General features: G+C 53.3%; 1 protein-coding gene across 1 annotated transcript; it reads left to right on the forward strand.

The window, feature by feature from the left end:
• The first annotated feature begins 1,230 nt into the window (after positions 1-1,230).
• On the forward strand, positions 1,231-17,993 carry LOC105941543 (deleted in malignant brain tumors 1 protein). The gene is made up of 16 exons (XM_058671099.1): positions 1,231-1,286; positions 1,529-1,582; positions 2,294-2,313; positions 3,415-3,672; positions 3,905-3,956; positions 4,670-4,699; positions 5,209-5,250; positions 5,936-5,955; positions 7,057-7,380; positions 7,547-7,598; positions 7,706-7,781; positions 9,672-9,844; positions 10,392-10,600; positions 11,442-11,626; positions 14,935-15,320; positions 17,444-17,993. Exons 1-16 carry the CDS (start codon positions 1,231-1,233, stop codon positions 17,721-17,723), a joined length of 2,217 nt encoding a protein of 738 aa, XP_058527082.1. The 3' UTR covers positions 17,724-17,993.
• The last annotated feature ends 922 nt before the right edge of the window (positions 17,994-18,915 follow it).

Here is an 18,915-nt window from a genome sequence, read left to right on the forward strand (position 1 = left end):
GGACGCGGGTGTTGTGTGCTCAGGTGGGCCTCCAGCTTCCGTTGGGATTTGCCCTTACCTGAGCCCCTAACCTTGGTCCTACCACTTCTTTTGGTGATCAGTCTCAACCAAGATACATTGTGGGCGGACCTTGCCAAGTCAAGCGGATTTCCAGTGGTGATTCTACCTAGCTGTCACGTTTATGCAAAGATGACTAAGGGCAACCAAGCTGAGAAGCCTTATCTGTCTCCCTATGTGACAGTAGTGTGGTCAGGATCTGTCCCATGCTTTGATAGTGTCAGCATTGCATAGGAAGTTGTGGGATAGCAGAGTCTTTCCTGGTCCTCCTGGATGGGAAGGGAACAGAGAAGTTTCTTTATTACTGTTAACCCTCACCAGGACTTAGCCATCCATGGGTGAGAGCATCCTTGTTGGGGTCAAGCCCTATGGGTGCTGTGCTCTGGCAGTATCTCATCTCCTGGGTGGCTCCCACCCTGGCTGCTACTGCAGCCCCACAGAGGAAAGCTGCCCATGTCCATCATGCCCTTAGGATTCCTGGGAACTGGGAGAGGGTAGTGGGAAAGGATGCAGGGATGGCAGGTAGGAGGAGGTGCCCTGAGAGACAGACAGGGCCCGTGATGGAGCCCCATGACCTAGTGTTTCTCTCAGGTCCACATGGAATGTCAGTGGCCCACAAAGAGGCTGGTGTCTTGAGCAGCTTGCTGCTCATCCCCTGGGTGTGTGCAGGTCCCCTGGGTGCCCCTGCAATGGCGATGATATCATTGCAATGGAGGCCATATGGGTGGAGAGAGCACTGAAGTGCAAGCTGTGATGGGCATGTGGAAGGCAAAGATGCCTTGGAAATGAAAGGATTGGAGTGGGCACTTGGGGTGCCCGTGTGGTGGGGCATGAGGGCCAGCATTTCTGAATGTGAGTGAGGCAGGACTCTTATAGCATGGTTCCCAGGTGGACAGCTGCATGCTAATGTCTCATGTTTTTCTCTTTGTCACAGCTTCCCTGCCCACGACCACATCTCGACCAAGTGAGTACGCCCTGTCCTTCTCCATAGTTCTCCTGCTCTTTCAGCCTCAAACGCTGCAGGGCCTCATATGACTCTCCAAGTGGCAGATCGTGACAGGGGACAGGAGAAGGGAAGGGGCATTTGGCACCGTGTGGTGAGCAATCATTCGATGTCACTCTTCCTAACACTAACTCAGGCATTTCCTAATACTTTGATCCCTAGTGTGTTGGATGGTAGTGTTCTATGGGATAATCAATGTAGAAGTATTTTGGAAAGCTCAGGCAAGGTGTGATGTCTGGGCAGAGACTATTCTACATATCCAAGACTTGAGGGCCTAGGAGTGTCCAGCAGAGCCTATGTCACAGGGCCATGGCCAGACTTGTGAGCTCAGGCTGCTAACAGACACCGGGAGGAAGGGGCAGGACCTGGGAAGGAACCACTGTTGAGACATCTGCCTGATCCAGAGTGATCATCTTGGCTCTTTGCCTTCAGCTCTAACTCTAACCTTTCTCCCTGTTGCCTTTACAGCACCGTGGCCTACCACAACCACGACCACGACCACGACCACATATACCCCACCAGGTGAGTGTCCCGCCTTTCCAGGACTCACTGTATGAACATGAAGGAACACCAGGCTTGCTGATGACAGGATGGGGCCCCCAGGGGCCCTCATTCACATTGCTGCTCTTTGGGTGGGTGAGAACATGGGCCTCTGAAGACAGGTCCTTGAGGCTGGTGACCTTGTCCAGCGTGAACCTGTGCAGATGCTCAGAGAAGCTCCCCATCACAGGTCCAGGATGGGAAACCTCAGTGATCACACGTGGGCGTTTTCTTGCCTATGAGGCTGTGGATTGAGGGCTTACAGGAATGAGGGCTTACAGGAATAGGGAACAGGTTGTGATTTGCCAAGGCTGACCTGGGACCAGCATTCGTAGACTCTGCCAGACCTGGACAGTACCCTACAGATGTCCCCAAGATCTCTCCCACAGCCAGAGTGCACAGGTGCTGTGATGTGTGTACAGAGCTCTGTCCTGGGTGTGCACACGGCTGGCCCTGCCGATGCAGCTCCTGTCACAGCCTCAAGACCATGTGTGCTTTCACTAGCCGAGCATCCTTACCTGGGAGAACGTGGTGTCCTTGCTCCTGTCGCTGCAATGAACAGAGATCTCGACAAGTATCAAAGGATGACAGGGCATAACAGGTTGGATACCAGTAATGGCCTGAGTGAGCACAATGTGCTTGGGACCTTCACTCCAAGACAGGAATGGTGATGTGTCCTTTGTTTTCCTCCAGTGGACATATCAAGTGTGGAAGTGAGAGTCATGAGTGGATGTGAGTGGGTTCAGGGCCCAGGGGAGGTCCTGCATCAGGGTCCCTGTGTGTGATGTCACTGTGCCAGCTGATTGTTTGCATGGAAGCTGTTTCTAGAAGCCCTTAGACAGACAGATGGTGGCCGTGAGGTGGGTGTTGAGTAGCTCAACTGGAGGGCTCTCCACTCACTCTAAGCCCCTAAGGAGTCTCTGGCTGCTTCCCAGTGCCTTCTTGCTCTGGTGGTTGGTTTGTCCTTCTGGCCCTAGGAGGTCCTCAGTGCGCCTGAATGTGCCCTCCACCTGCAGAGCTCTGCACCGTGTCTGCCTGTGGGATTGCTGCCCTGCAGGGTGTGCCCCAGGAGTTTACCTGGTCTCTGCCCAGCTATGCCATTGCCTGAGTTAGCTGGGTCATGTGCCTTGTGTGGCCTTTAAGGGACCCATCTCTTCTGGCTTTTCCGACTTTCTCACCTTATTCTGCATCACCTAATCCTGTTTTCTGCTCATCGATAACTCTTGCAAGCTGAGAGAAATGCCAGTGGGCGTTGACCTTTTGGTACTGAAGGTGGACATGACCTTGCTGATTGACCTGGACACCCTCTGATGCTCTGTTGGAGTCACCGTTAGTTCAGGCAGGATTTCTCTGTCTTTTGCCCCTTCAAATATGCTCAGATGTTCATGGTGCTGTCTGCATGGAGAAGAGGCTGAGGGCATGTCTGGAGGAGGTCAGGGATTCTCCTGTGGGTGGCTCCTCCACTGCCCTTGTCTTCTGTGAGGATGTTGGGTAGGCAGTAGGTGCGATGAGCCAGGTAGCACACTGATCAGTGGGTGGATGGTTAAGGTTTTCTAGGTGAGAAGAGAACATGGTGGACCCAGAGAGATGGAGAGGCAATGTGGTCTCCATGGAACTTCAACCTTGCAGTCCTTGTGAGCAGGAGTCTCCAGTGTGGAGGAGAAGCAGGAAGTGACTTTCTGTCTCCCTGTGTGGATGTTGCCCTGCATGGGGAACCTGACTCCTGGGAAGTGGTTTGGCCATTCACAAATCATAGAGGCTCAACTTGTTGTTGGCAAACAGCCTCCAATGAGACCTGTCTGTGTTCCCTGTAGGGACCGAGGAGGCTTTGGCCCTGAGGCTGGTGAATGGAGAGGACCAGTGCCAAGGCCGTGTGGAGATCCTGTACCAGGGTTCCTGGGGCACCGTGTGTGACGACAGCTGGGACATCAACGATGGCACCGTGGTCTGCAGGCAGCTGGGCTGTGGCGTTGCTGTGTCTGCCCCTGGAAACGCCCGCTTCGGCCAGGGCTCAGGGCCGATTGTGCTGGACGACGTGTCCTGCACAGGGCAGGAGTCCTACCTGTGGAACTGTGGGCACCGTGGCTGGCTGTCCCACAACTGTGCACATTCAGAGGATGCTAGTGTTGTGTGCTCAGGTGGGTCCCTTGTTGTTGACTCCCTGTCTGTGAAGTGTCTGTCATGGCGCCTGAACATGAGAATCAACGTAACTAACAACTCTCTGTCCACTGTGTGCTGGCCCACAATCTCACTGCAGTCCTTGGCCCACACCTCCTGTTTCCCGTCGTTCTCTGTTTGACCCAGGGACCACATACCGTGATATCAGTGTTGGTGTCTATACCAGAAGCACAGCCAGGTCAGCTGGTGCACTGTGTCCAGTGCTGAGGCTAACATTTTCTCGGAATGAACTTGGTCACCAGGAATGTGCTAAGCTCTCTGATTATGGTGGCGTTCTCCATGCAGTACCAGCTTTGCCGCAGCCTCCTTGTTGGGGTCAAGCCCTATGGGTGCTGTGCTCTGGCAGTATCTCATCTCCTGGGTGGCTCCCACCCTGGCTGCTACTGCAGCCCCACAGAGGAAAGCTGCCCATGTCCATCATGCCCTTAGGATTCCTGGGAACTGGGAGAGGGTAGTGGGAAAGGATGCAGGGATGGCAGGTAGGAAGAGGTGCCCTGAGAGACAGGCAGGGCCCGTGATGGAGCCCCATGACCTAGTGTTTCTCTCAGGTCCACATGGAATGTCAGTGGTCCACAAAGAGGCTGGTGTCTTGAGCAGCTTGCTGCTCATCCCCTGGGTGTGTGCAGGTCCCCTGGGTGCCCCTGCAATGGCGATGATATCATTGCAATGGAGGCCATATGGGTGGAGAGAGCACTGAAGTGCAGGCTGTGATGGGCATGTGGAAGGCAAAGATGCCTTGGAAATGAAAGGATTGGAGTGGGCACTTGGGGTGCCCGTGTGGTGGGGCATGAGGGCCAGCATTTCTGAATGTGAATGAGGCAGGACTCTTACAGCATGGTTCCCAGGTGGACAGCTGCATGCTAATGTCTCATGTTTTTCTCTTTGTCACAGCTTCCCTGCCCACGACCACATCTCGACCAAGTGAGTACGCCCTGTCCTTCTCCATAGTTCTCCTGCTCTTCCAGCCTCAAATGCTGCAGGGCCTCATATGACTCTCCACATGGCAGATAGTGACAGGGGACAGGAGAAGGGAAGGGGCATTTGGCACCGTGTGGTGAGCAATCATTCGATGTCACTCTTCCTAACACTAACTCAGGCATTACCTAATACTTTGATCCCTAGTGTGTTGGATGGTAGTGTTCTATGGGATAATCAATGTAGAAGTATTTTGGAAAGCTCAGGCAAGGTGTGATGTCTGGGCAGAGACTATTCTACATATCCAGGACTTGAGCGCCTAGTGGAGTGTCCAGCAGTGCCTATGTCACAGGGCCATGGCCATGCTTGTGAGCTCAGACTGCTAACAGACACCGGGAGGAAGGGGCAGGACCTGGGAAGGAACCACTGTTGAGACATCTGCCTGATCCAGAGTGATCATCTTGGCTCTTTGCCTTCAGCTCTAATTCTAACCTTTCTCCCTGTTGCCTTTACAGCACCATGGCCTACCACGACCACGACCACATATACCCCACCAGGTGAGTGTCCCGCCTTCCCAGGACTCACTGTATGAACATGAAGGAACACCAGGCTTGCTGATGACAGGATGGGGCCCCCAGGGGCCCTCATTCACATTGCTGCTCTTTGGGTGGGTGAGAACATGGGCCTCTGAAGACAGGTCCTTGAGGCTGGTGACCTTGTTCAGCATGAAGCTGTGCAGATGCTCAGAGAAGCTCCCCATCACAGGTCCAGGATGGGAAAATTCAGTGATCACACGTGGGCATTTTCTTGCCTATGAGGCTGTGGATTGAGGGCTTACAGGAATAGGGAACAGGAATAGGCTGACCTGGGACCAGCATTCGTAGACTCTGCCAGACCTGGACAGTACCCTACAGATGTCCCCAAGATCTCTCCCACAGCCAGAGTGCACAGGTGCTGTGATGTGTGTACAGAGCTCTGTCCTGGGTGTGCACACGGCTGGCCCTGCCGATGCAGCTCCTGTCACAGCCTCAAGACCATGTGTGCTTTCACTAGCCGAGCATCCTTACCTGGGAGAACGTGGTGTCCTTGCTCCTGTCACTGCAATGAACAGAGATCTCGACAAGTATCAAAGGATGACAGGGCATAACAGGTTGGATACCAGTAATGGCCTGAGTGAGCACAATGTGCTTGGGACCTTCACTCCAAGACAGGAATGGTGATGTGTCCTTTGTTTTCCTCCAGTGGACATATCAAGTGTGGAAGTGAGAGTCATGAGTGGATGTGAGTGGGTTCAGGGCCCAGGGGAGGTCCTGCATCAGGGTCCCTGTGTGTGATGTCACTGTGCCAGCTGATTGTTTGCATGGAAGCTGTTTCTAGAAGCCCTTAGACAGACAGATGGTGGCCGTGAGGTGGGTGTTGAGTAGCTCAACTGGAGGGCTCTCCACTCACTCTAAGCCCCTAAAGAGTCTCTGGCCGCTTCCCAGTGCCTTCTTGCTCTGGTGGTTGGTTTGTCCTTCTGGCCCTAGGAGGTCCTCAGTGCACCTGAATGTGCCCTCCACCTGCAGAGCTCTGCACCGTGTCTGCCTGTGGGATTGCTGCCCTGCAGGGTGTGCCCCAGGAGTTTACCTGGTCTCTGCCCAGCTATGCCATTGCCTGAGTTAGCTGGGTCATGTGCCTTGTGTGGCCTTTAAGCGACCCATCTCTTCTGGCTTTTCCGACTTTCTCACCTTATTCTGCATCACCTAATCTAGCTTTCTGCTCATTGATAACTCTTGCAAGCTGAGAGAAATGCCAGTGGGCGTTGACCTTTTGGTATTGAAGGTGGACATGACCTTGCTGATTGACCTGGACACCCTCTGATGCTCTGTTGGAGTCACCGTTAGTTCAGGCAGGATTTCTCTGTCTTTTGCCCCTTCAAATATGCTCAGATGTTCATGGTGCTGTCTGCATGGAGAAGAGGCTGAGGGCATGTCTGGAGGAGGTCAGGGATTCTCCTGTGGGTGGCTCCTTCACTGCCCTTGTCTTCTGTGAGGATGTTGGGTAGGCAGTAGGTGCGATGAGCCAGGTAGCACACTGATCAGTGGGTGGATGGTTAAGGTTTTCTAGGTGAGAAGAGAACATGGTGGACTCAGAGAGATGGAGAGGCAATGTGGTCTCCATGGTACTTCAACCTTGCAGTCCTTGTGAGCAGGAGTCTCCAGTGTGGAGGAGAAGCAGGAAGTGTCTTTCTGTCTCCCTGTGTGGATGTTGCCCTGCATGGGGAACCTGACTCCTGGGAAGTGGTTTGGCCATTCACAAATCATAGAGGCTCAACTTGTTGTTGGCAAACAGCCTCCAATGAGACCTGTCTGTGTTCCCTGTAGGGACTGAGGAGGCTTTGGCCCTGAGGCTGGTGAATGGAGAGGACCAGTGCCAAGGCCGTGTGGAGATCCTGTACCAGGGTTCCTGGGGCACCGTGTGTGACGACAGCTGGGACATCAACGATGGCACCGTGGTCTGCAGGCAGCTGGGCTGTGGCGTTGCTGTGTCTGCCCCTGGAAACGCCCGCTTCGGCCAGGGCTCAGGGCCGATTGTGCTGGACGACGTGTCCTGCACAGGGCAGGAGTCCTACCTGTGGAACTGTGGGCACCGTGGCTGGCTGTCCCACAACTGTGCACATTCAGAGGATGCGAGTGTTGTGTGCTCAGGTGGGTCCCTTGTTGTTGACTCCCTGTCTGTGAAGTGTCTGTCATGGCGCCTGAACATGAGAATCAACATAACTAACAACTCTCTGTCCACTGTGTGCTGGCCCACAATCTCACTGCAGTCCTTGGCCCACACCTCCTGTTTCCCGTCGTTCTCTGTTTGACCCAGGGACCACATACCGTGATATCAGTGTTGGTGTCTATACCAGAAGCACAGCCAGGTCAGCTGGTGCACTGTGTCCAGTGCTGAGGCTAACATTTTCTCTGAGTGAACTTGGTCACCAGGAATGTGCTAAGCTCTCTGATTATGGTGGCGTTCTCCATGCAGTACCAGCTTTGTCCCAGCCTCCTTGTTGGGGTCAAGCCCTATGGGTGCTGTGCTCTGGCAGTATCTCATCTCCTGGGTGGCTCCCACCCTGGCTGCTACTGCAGCCCCACAGAGGAAAGCTGCCCATGTCCATCATGCCCTTAGGATTCCTGGGAACTGGGAGAGGGTAGTGGGAAAGGATGCAGGGATGGCAGGTAGGAAGAGGTGCCCTGAGAGACAGGCAGGACCCGTGATGGAGCCCCATGACCTAGTGTTTCTCTCGGGTCCACATGGAATATCAATGGCCCACAAAAAGCAGGTGTCATGAGCAGCTTGCTGCTCATCCCTGGGTATGTGCAGGTCCCCTGGGTGCCCCAGCAAAGGCGATGATATCATTGCAAAGGAGGCACATGGGTGGAGAGAGCACTGAAGTGCAGGCTGTGATGGGCATGTGGAAGGCAAAGATGCCTTGGAAATGAAAGGATTGGAGTGGGCACTTGGGGTGCCCGTGTAGTGGGGCATGAGGGCCAGCATTTCTGAATGTGAATGAGGCAGGACTCTTATAGCATGGTTCCCAGGTGGACAGCTGCATGCAAATGTCTTATGTTCTTGTTTTTGTGACAGGTCACATTTCCACGACCAGTCCTCCACCAAGTGAGTACGCCCTGTCCTTCTCCATAGTTCTCCTGCTCTTCCAGCCTCAAATGCTGCAGGGCCTCATATGACTCTCCACATGGCAGATTGTGACAGGGGACAGGAGAAGGGAAGGGTCATTTGGCCTCTTTTGTTGTACAGTAATTTGATGCTACCCTCCCCCTGTCTGACTGGTGACACTATCTAAGGATTGTTGTGGTGATTTTCTAAGGCTCAGTCAGTACATAAAGAGCACACAGAGGATGCAGAGTTGTTATGTCTGGGTAGAGAATGTTGCAAATGGCAAGGATTGGTGGGGTCAGTGCATCTAGCAGGCCCTTTGTGCCATGGTTGAAACTTGGAGTTCAGGCTGCTAACAGACACTGGGAGGAATGAGCAGGACCTATGGAGGTACTGCTGTTGATACACCTACCTGATTCTGAGAGCTGTAGATCTTGGCTGTTCCCTTCAAATCTAACTCTTGTTTTCTCCTTGTTGCCTTTATGTCAATATCGCCTACTTCAGTCATAGATGATATCACAAAAAGTGAATACCCCCCTATCTCTGCATGGCTGTGACGGACAGGACGTGGCTGCTATTGCACTCTCATTCACATTGTTGCTGGTTCGGTGGGTGGGAGGATGGGTCTCTGAAAGATGAGTCCTTGAGGTTGGACACATTGTCCAATGGGATCCTGTACAGATACTCAGGAAGGTCCTCATCATAGACCCAGGATGGGAGGCTTTTTTTTTATCCCACATGGCCTTGTTCTTGTGTCTGAGATCATGGACTTTAGGAATTACAGGTGTAGGAACAGAGGGAATTGTGCACCACCTGGCAAGGGACCAACCAGACCTTGACAGTTCCATGCGTGTGTCACCATAAAGGGCTAAATGGCCTTGCTTGGGTGCTGTGATGTCTGCAGAGAACTCTGTTCTTGGTGTGTCCACAGCTGACGCTGTTCATTGAGTTTCTGTCACAGCCCTGTGAGCATGCATCCTTACAATAGCCAAACATCCTTAGACCTGGGAGCCCCTGCCATCTCTCCTCCACTGGTGTTGAGAACGCAGGGAAACTAACTCTGACCTTTTCTTTGCAAGCAATTTCTTCTTATACTATCAGCCCCACCTCAGATAGTATGTTCTGAGTCAGAGCTGAGTCTGTGGCAGAGATATCTGGGGACCTCTTTCTTGTCGCTCTGTATCACTGGTGATGTAGATGGGTGGCCAGAGTGACAGGGTTTGCTCCCCTACACACAGCATTCCTGATCCTCTGTGGGTGGTCCAGGTCCAGGCCACCTCTTACTGGCCTTGTGCTTTGGGAATTGCCATTGTTGTGAGCTAAGTGACATCAGCATCTCTGTTTTGTCCCGACAGCAGATTATTCCTGTGGAGGCCTCCTGTCCCAAACCTCAGGGCGCTTTTCCAGCCCCTTCTATCCTAAGAACTATCCAAACAACGCCAGATGTGTGTGGGATATTGAGGTTCCAAATAACTACCAAGTAACTGTGACCTTCAGCGATGTTCAGTAAGTGCACAAGTGCAGAGCAGCATACCTCGGGGACCAGGCACCTTCCCCTGCAAAGCGGAAGATGTGGGAAGGGCAGCTGTCTGGATGACCTGCTTCCATCACTGGGGTGATTTCTGATCAAGCAGAGGATGCCCCTGGATGGGAGAGGACGGCTACTGATGGGGTCAGGCTGCTGCTCTAGTTATAAGTGGAAATCATCACTTTAAGTAGGGGAGACATCACCAAAAGCAAACTGGGCTGGTGGCCACGCTGACCACAAAGAGACTCCTGGGTTTTCTAATGGCCTGGACAAGGAGTGAGGTGGGGTGGTGCCATGATTTCTTCTCAGACAGCCATCGCTGAACAAAACTGTCTCCTCTCTTGGTTTGTGTTTGCAGTGGCCCTAGAAGTCTCTGCCTTAGTTGTCCACTGGGGGGTTTTCACGAAGGACACGCTGTTTTGATTTCCTTGGGATTGTAATACAAGGACTACACTTACAATCGAAGAAACTCGTACGGGAAGAGTTTGGCCGCATGAAGCCAAGACTGCATGTTCTGTTTTGCAGGCTGGAAAGCGGCTGTAGGCATGATTACATTGAGGTCTTCGACGGCCCCCACCGCAGCTCCCCTCTCATCGCTCGTGTCTGCGACGGGGTCCAGGGCTCCTTCACCTCATCCTCAAACTTCCTGTCCATTCGTTTCATCAGCGATGGCAGTGTCACCAGGAGAGGGTTCCAGGTGGAGTTTTACTCCACCCACTCTAATGAAAGCACCAGTGAGTCCCCCAAGGGGAGGCATGGGTCACAGTGGCGATGTCATTGAGTGTCCTGATGCTTGGTCTGCTTGAGGTTGTGGAATAAGTAAGTAGAGTGGCCATGTTGGATCACCTGCTGAAAGGGACCTGGAAAAGTGGGCCCTCGGTCACTGGCTGCACAGGGAGGGGTCAAGAACCAGCTGATGGACAGTACCTCAGCCTCAGTGTGATCAGCAAAGAACCAATACACAGCACAGGATGATGCTCTTGTCAAGTAATTAGAATACTGTCACAGGCAGAGTTGGCCAACTGGCTTGAAGCCCTGAGGACTTTGCAGAATACGGACACTGGCCGTGTCCTGAGACCCAAGATGCTTGGCTTCTATCTGAAGACAGGCAGGACAGACTCCTCAGCCTCCCCCAGCAGAAGCCATGGGCACTTTTTGAACTGTCATGTGGACTGAGCATTGATCAATCAAGGGCTGGGCAGGGTGGCATCCGAACTCTCTCACACAGAGGAACTGACATGCCCCAAAGCTAGATGACCTTATTTCATGACCTATTTCATAACTTGAGGCAAAGTTCCTGTATTTTACTAATAAACACTACCTTGTCAAAGCATTCCCATTATTTAACATCTACATCAGAGAAACTCCATGTGTTCCCCAGCTGGGCTTGCATGAGGCTGGCGCTGCCCTGAGCTGTGGTGGCAGAGTAACAGCACGGTAGAGCCTGTGCATGCATCCCGCCTGCTGGTCACCCCATTCAGCCATCTTCATGCAAGCATCTTTAGGTGGGAGGAGCTCCCCCAGGATTTACATGGCTTGGGGGCACTAAATACACTTTCTGCTCTTGTCCATCAGACCTGCTTTGTCTGAACAATCACATGCAAGCCAGCGTGAGCAGGTCCTACCTCCAATCCCTGGGTTACTCTGCCTGGGACCTTGACATAGCTGCCCAGAACGTGAGCTACCAGTGTCAGCGTGAGATCACGGCAAGCCAGGTTATCTTCACGATTCCCTACACGGGTTGTGGCACCATCAAGCAGGTAAGCCAGGGTCTTCCTACTCTGTTTTCTATCTGCCAGACTTTCTTACAGTGGCCCAGGCCTCTGGGGTTCAAGTTGTGATGCTGTCATCAGGATACAAGTCTTGGACACCATGATGTGGCATTTCAATAGGGGGGAGCAGAAAGAAGCAGAGCAGACTGAGTTCACTGGCTGGGTCCAGCAGCGAGGGCACTAACAGGCTGCCCCCCACATCAGTAAAGGCATAAACAGCCCCTGGTGTAGTTCTGATTCTGTGGAGTTTGAAGCATTTCTGCTTCATCATTAGGGAAGGTGAGATGGAGAGGAGTACCACTAGGCCATCGTTTGTAACTTTGACATGAATACGTCTGTGCAAGCACGCTGCTCAGCCCCGGAGGAGGCCGGTGCACAGGGAAGGTCCTCAGGTTAAGTTTTGGGGAGCATGGTAAATCGTCCTGTGCAGTTACCACTGTGAACTGTCACCACCTCGGGTGACCAACTGTCTGGGTTTGCTTGCAATCTTGCGGATTTGTTTTTAAGATTCATTTTCGTATTTTGAAAGTGAGAGAGAGAGATGTGTGGGAAATGGGGAGTGGGCCGAGCGAGATGGAGATTGAGAGATCTTCCATCTGCTGGTTGATCATGAATTGAATCAATGGGAGTTGGTCTGCCAAAAGGGATCATTTTGCTCCCTGTTCCATTCATGTGTCCTATGGACACTGACATCTGAGTGACCCTGGTGCAGGGAACAGCCAAACCATGCCACTGTCCTGCCCCCTCTGCCTTCACTGGACGTGGGCAGCATGCACTGTGGTCTCCTTACTCTGCTTACGTGAACACCCACATTGCCTACCAAAGGCAGCATCTTGAGGGGCAGGGCCAGTGTTTCACTCATTCACTGTGAATGCTCCTGGGCCAGAACCTCAGACTTTACAATGGTGTTAGCAGCTAACAGGTGTGCCAGCACTGAGCTGACACTCTTGGGCCTCTGCAAGTCTTTGCACAGATCTGTTCCCTTTTTATTACAAAGAAATGCAAGCTTGGAAAGTTGAGCCACCTGCCCAAGACCACATGGTCACAAACTGCAAAGCCAGGATAGGAGAGTGAGCTTCCCTGAGAAGGACAGGGACCCCAGGCCCAGCCTGTGTGGCAACATCGGTCAGCCTCTGCAAGATTCCCAGGGACCCAGCTGACAGATGCCTGGGAACGAGCATTCATCCAGAACCAGAATTGCTCTGGTTAAGACAGAAATCTGCACTGCATGCTCATGACTTGGAATAGAGTCAGAATTGAGCTTGAGCTTGACCACAAAACACATCGGAGAATGTTCTTGTTCTTGTACAGACTCTAACTGAATGCACTTGAGCTTGACTTGGAAAGAGTAAGAAGGTGATGAAAGTTACTTGGTTTATAAAGCCAAAAACATTTCTTAGAGTTCAAAGGCAGAAGCAGAACTGCTTCTCCAACGACAGGGGAAATGTTGAGCCCACCACCAGAGTTCCTCCCCAGACCTTGGCCCCTGCATAGGCAGTTGCACACCCCAAGAGGCCAGGCTGACCTTGACCCGGGGCCCCTGTCCAGCCTGGGAAGCTGGCGGTCAGAGAGAAGATGAGGGAGGTAGTCAGGAGCACCGAGGCCACCTGGCGTCTCCTGTAGAGGTTTCACTTTTCTCAAGTTTTGGGAAAGGACACACTCAGAGCTCTGCAAGTGCAGGAAGCTGCGGAAGGTCGCTCCCACCCCCAGCACATTCCATGCTGAGGAATAGCTATGTTTGAGTTGTCCAGGTGCCAGCCTCAGAAGGAGCCAGACAGTGAGGAATGCAGATCTGCCCTTGGCAGCGTTGGTAACCAACATGCCAGGCTTCTCTTTCGCTTTATTTTTCTTTCTTTTGTCTCTCTCTGTCTCTCTTTTTAATCACAATGTCCTTTAGGACTTAAAAAATATTTATTTTATTTTATTGGAAAGTCAGATATACAGAGAGACAGAGAAAAGAAGATCTCCTATCCGTTAATTCACTTACTCCCCAAGTGGCTGCAATGGCTGGAGCTACACTGATCTGAAGCCAGGGTCCTGGAGCCTCTTCCAGGTCTCCCATGTGGGTGCAGGGTCCCAAGGCTTTGGGCCATCCTTGACTGCCTTCCCAGATCACAAGCAGGGAGCTGGATGGGAAGCGGGGCTGCCGGGACTGGAACTGGTGTCCATATGGGATCCTAGTGCGTGCAAGGCAAGGACCTTAGCCACTGGGTACTGTGCAGGGCCCAGGACTTTCGTTTCTTGTGATGTTATTTCACCGTCCATCCAACAAAAGCACCAGTGGTATGCTGGACTTGTATATCGCCTGGCTGGGAGAAGTTTGCTTCTGGGCATCCTAGCATCTGGGAGGGGATGATTCTAACAGTGTCCCAGCTGACACCCCTCTTTGTAGTCCTGTCGCTTCAGGGGGCCTTGTCCATCTGTGTCATTTCTCCAGCAGGGTTATTCCAGGCTTGTCCTTCCTTCTGTGTAGGCCTTCTGCCAGGCCCTTGCCCCTGTAGCTTTGTTCACTCCCTGGACTCTTCGAGATGCCAGTGACACTGCTGGTAGCATCATGCTTAGCCTTATGGGGAGGCAGGAGCTCAGCCCCACAGCCTTGGAAGGCCACTGTTAAGTGGTGGACACATTGGAAGGAGAGGGGGCCAAGGCTTGGCTGCTTGGTGACAAGCCCAAGAGCAAATGGTTCCATTGTAACAGACACGGGAAGGTGCCGGAATTGCTTCTGCGTGGCCACATAAGCTGGGGAAGGCCCCATCCCAGCGTCAAGGCCTACTGCAGGTACAACTGTGGCTCTCCATGGCTTCCGGCTCTGGTGGCTTCAGACACTGAGCTGCCACAGTTACCAATCAGTCACAATCAAAGCACCAAACAGTGACTACCGAGTCCACCATCCCTGTCCTCCACCCCATACACACATGTGTGGGAATGTCTCTCCCAGAATCCCTAGCAACAATGAGGATGTAGCCAGCAGGAAAGACGTTAGTGCAGGATCAAAGTCAGTGCATCAAGTGGCAGGTCCACGGCCATATAGAACACCCATTTTTCACAAAAGGTCCCTAGCTGGCCCATACTGGTTCCATTCCCTGGTAGAGGACGCAGGGGAGAGGACAAGGAGAAGGTTTTAAACCATACATCCAGCTGGGTCCTAGCAACCACAGATGTGGACATCATCATGGTTGCAGGAGGGTCTTGGGGTCTGATGGGGGCCACATCCTCTCGTGCTATCCTGATCGGCAATGAGGTTCCCTTAGTGAGTGATGTTTGCCTGACCCAGCTCTCCCACTGGCCTCTCCTAGGTGGACAATGACACCATCAGCTACTCCAACTTCCTCAGTGCAGTTGTTTCAAGAGGGGTCATCAAGAGGAAGAAGGACCTGCACGTCCACATGAGCTGCAAGCTGCTGCAGGACTCCTGGGTGAACACCATGTACATCACCAATGACACCATTGAGCTCCAGGAGATCCAGTATGGCAACTTCAACTTGAACGTCTCCTTCTACACATCCTCCTCCTTCCAGTACCCCGTGACCAGTCACCCCTACTATGTGGACCTGGACCAGAACCTCTACCTTCAGGCTCAAGTCATCCATCCAGATGCCTCCCTGTCCTTATTTGTGGACACATGTGAGGCCTCACCAACATACAACTTCTCATCGGTGACGTACGATCTAATCCGGAGTGGGTAAGAGCTGTCTTCCTTCACAGCTGACCCTTCCCCTGAGAACTGCAACATGGGGTTCACTGAAGCGCCAAATGTTCAAGCTTAGCTAGCTCGCTTGCTACATGTATCCCCCTCCTGTGACTTGCATTTTGAGAAACTTTCTAGATCCTGGGACCATGTCCCTGATTAGCAGGGCAGTGTGGTCTGTGGGCCCTCTCCAGCAAACACATGTAGCGAATGGTATCTTGAGAATTGGACCTCTAATCTGTGGTCATCCAGCAAGTTGAGTTACTAACTTAAGCTGATCATAACCTAGCTTTAGAGTTGAAAGGACTCAAATGAAGGAAGAAACCAGGGTAGAAAATCCAACTCTGTCTCTGGGCCAGCTCCCTCACCTGTCAGCAGGCACTAGTGGTGCCCACACTGTGAGGGCACTGGAGCACAAGATGGGGTGCTGGGTGGAGTGTACACTGCAGCAGGGGTACAGAGAATGTTGTCTGGGCACAGAGCGTGTACCACAGAAGGTCTCATGACCTTCATCGCCCAGGAATGCACAGTCTCATGATCTCTGGTTCCTATTGGACTCAAGGGGGCAGAGGGTAGACCAGTGGTGTTGAGGCTGGGCTCTGATGGGGCCCAGCCTGGGCTGTCCTCCTTGGAGCAGCCCTCGGGTGAGGTGGTTGGACTTGAAGGGTCCCTGGGACACCAGGGTGCATGAGTTTCTTCCCCATTCTGTAGCTCCTGGCCAGGGTGCCTGGCATTTCTTGGCTTCATCCTTTAGACCCAGCATCTCAGTAGCTGCTGTCTCCCAGAAGAAGTTATGGTGATGGAGTAAAAGGTTCTAGGTCATTAACTCTGCATCTAGCTGGAACACCACAGTCACCATAAAGTAGCATTTTTGTAAGCACTGATCGAATGTGTGCTGGTTCAGTGGACAGGCTAGATGGAAGCTGGTCCCACACTGACCATGGAGTTGGTCCAGGTCACAGCAGCCCCCTAGGCAGCAAGGCTGGGGAGAAGGCTTGACCAGGTCCCTCTGCACATGCAGTGACAAGGTGACATGGTGATGGTGATGATGCAGAAGAGTAAGGAAGACTCTGCCCTGACAAAGGACTGGCTTCTGTTAGACACTGTCATAAGTAGGATCCTGGCGATGGCTGGGAGGAGAGGGTGTGTATGTGATGTGGATGTGTCCCCATTGGACCTGGAGCACAGGAACCCATTGGATGTACCTGGTCATCAGCCAGATCACCCGCCTAGAGACCCCTTAGAATAGCCTGGGGTTTCCAACAGTCCTGAGAGGCCCCACCCTCCTGTTCCCTTAATTTGATCTGCTGGGAGTGGGATTTTAAATTTTTCCCATCTCCCCAGGCGGTCTTGAAATTCAGCCTGGCCTGTGTTACTTGGGCCTAGCAATTCCCAGCCAGGCAGCTCCCAGGTTTCTGACCCCTTTCACAAACGCCTGCTTCCGAATGCACTTTGGAGTGTTGTCTCACTTCTGCCAAGACCCATGGATGTTTGAGGGTAAAGAGGAGGCAGGAGGGAGGCAGATTGTAGGCTGTACTTCCAGGCAGGGGCAGGCTGCCCTGGGGCCAGGGCAGTCCACCCAGGATATGCTCCCACCCAAAACCCACGCCACTCTCCCTGCCTCTTCTGTCACACCACAGGAAATCCCAGCCTAGTGAGCACAGGTGGGCGGGTGCTATCTCGCCCACTGCAGTGAGGGGCCAGAGGGGAGGAGGAGGAGAAAGTCAGTGGGCCGTGTGGGAAGCGCAGGCTGGGGTGGCCCAGCAGAGAGGAGCCTGGAAGAAGATGCTGGGACACAGGAGCAACCAAAGGTGCCCAGAGACCAGGAAGAGAGGCAAAGTCATCTCACTGCTCAAGTCTCTTGGCATTAGTTCTGGCTGCCTCCCTGACTCACCAGGTCCTTGAGCACCCAGTCACTGTGGGATCACCCTGACCCAACTGTGCTTGTCCACCTGGGAACATTAGGGGCATTCGTGGCTTCCAGAGTCCACCCCATAGCAGGCACTCATCTGTTGTACAACTGGGTTGTGCCCAGGGCTCCCTCACCTGGAGCCCCTGAGTGACGCGTGCAGGAAGGACCTCGCAGAGAGCCAACGGCCACTCTTCTTCCCTTGCAGGTGCGTGAGGGATGAAACCTACCAAACCTACTCTGCGCCGTCACCCCACATTGTGCGCTTCAGGTTCCGTTCCTTCCACTTCCTGAACCGCTTCCCATCTGTTTACCTGCGCTGTAAGATGGTGGTATGCAGGGCCTACGACTACTCCTCACGGTGCTACCAGGGCTGCGTGGTACGATCCAAGAGAGATGTGAGTTCTTACCAGGAAAAGGTCGACGTTGTCCTGGGACCCATCCAGCTGCTGGAGCCTCAAGCTGCCAGGAAGAAGAGCCTGGAGTAGGGGGGTGCCCAGAGACCCTGATGCTGCCGGTGCCCACATACCTTGCCTCTTTCTGTCATCTTACTCCATCCAACCACAGAGCACCTACTGTGTGCCAGCCTACACCAATTGGATTTGACCTGCTTCTTGCCTTTGTCTAAGGCATGGTCAAAAGAGTTCTGGTCTAGGAAATGCCTGGACTTACCCTTTCCGCTCTAGGAGTTCACAGCCCATGCTGTGCACTGTACAGTGGAAATGTTGAGATAAATAAAGTCTTGCTAGTTCAATCGCCTTGGCCCCTGCCCAGTGCAGGCCATTTTGTGCTCAATGAATGAGCCTTCTGCTTCTGCTGCTCTTGTCTCCACAGCAAGGTCAGGCCAAGCCTGTTTCTCAGAGGGTCAGGGGCAGCAAGCTCTCACATCTGGTGTGCTGGTGTCAGGGTCTGGGGGGCCTCAGAGCTACAGGCAGCTCCTATCTCGGTTGTTCACCAGCCCTGCCCAGTCATCTCACTTTCTCCATTGAGCCCAGGGGCTTTGTGGTGGGTGTGGGTGAGACCTTGCAGGCCTTCTGGGTGAGGTTGGGACCATGGTGGGGTTGGAGGAGGACAGGGCCAGATTGGCATCCAAGCCTCTGCTAGATGCCAGCTGTGGGGGCCTCTGATGGCTCTTGCCTTGGGCTGCAGTTAGACCTTCCCCCAAGCCAGCCTAGTGTAGACAGTCCCTTCCTCATTCTCTTACTCAGAGCACAGTTATTGAAGGACTATTCTGTCCCTGTATGCAGCTGAGTAAACAGACCTGGATCAGAGCCCTGGACCTGCGGCAGGAGGCCAGGGCAGGTGCATCTGTGGAAGGCTGAGTGAGCCATGGAGAACAGGACAGCAGCCTGGTGGTGCCCACAGCTCTTTCTCGCTTCCATACTCCTGTAGTTTCTATAGCAGCCCATGTCCTGGTCACCTCTTTCCTGGGCCCTTGAAGCCCTTCCCCAGCTGGACGCCTCCATTCTCTCCCAGAGACCTAGGCCAAACTTCTTCCTTGAAGCCCTGCCCATTTGAAAACTCTTTCCTCCCACAGTCAGCTGCCCCTCAGGCCTGCCCCTGTGTCCCATTGGGCACTGCCCTCTCTCAGTTCTTCAGCCCTTCCCAGGAAGCTCTGGGCTTTAGTCCCACACCGGAAGCCACCACCCCATCTTCCCTTCCTTCCCCTCAATCCCTGGC

This window comes from Ochotona princeps, chromosome 13, assembly GCF_030435755.1.
Source record: "Ochotona princeps isolate mOchPri1 chromosome 13, mOchPri1.hap1, whole genome shotgun sequence".
Lineage (NCBI taxonomy): Eukaryota > Metazoa > Chordata > Mammalia > Lagomorpha > Ochotonidae > Ochotona > Ochotona princeps.

Excerpts from the sequence above, each read along its gene's own strand:
- LOC105941543 (XM_058671099.1), top strand. The coding sequence starts at position 1,231 with ATGGTAGTGTTCTATGGGATAATCAATGTAGAAGTATTTTGGAAAGCT. Across the intron at positions 1,287-1,528 it reads TTTTGGAAAGCTCAGGCAAG|CACCGTGGCCTACCACAACC; the intron begins GTGTGATGTCTG and ends TTGCCTTTACAG. Across the intron at positions 7,599-7,705 it reads TATACCAGAAGCACAGCCAG|TACCAGCTTTGTCCCAGCCT; the intron begins GTCAGCTGGTGC and ends TTCTCCATGCAG.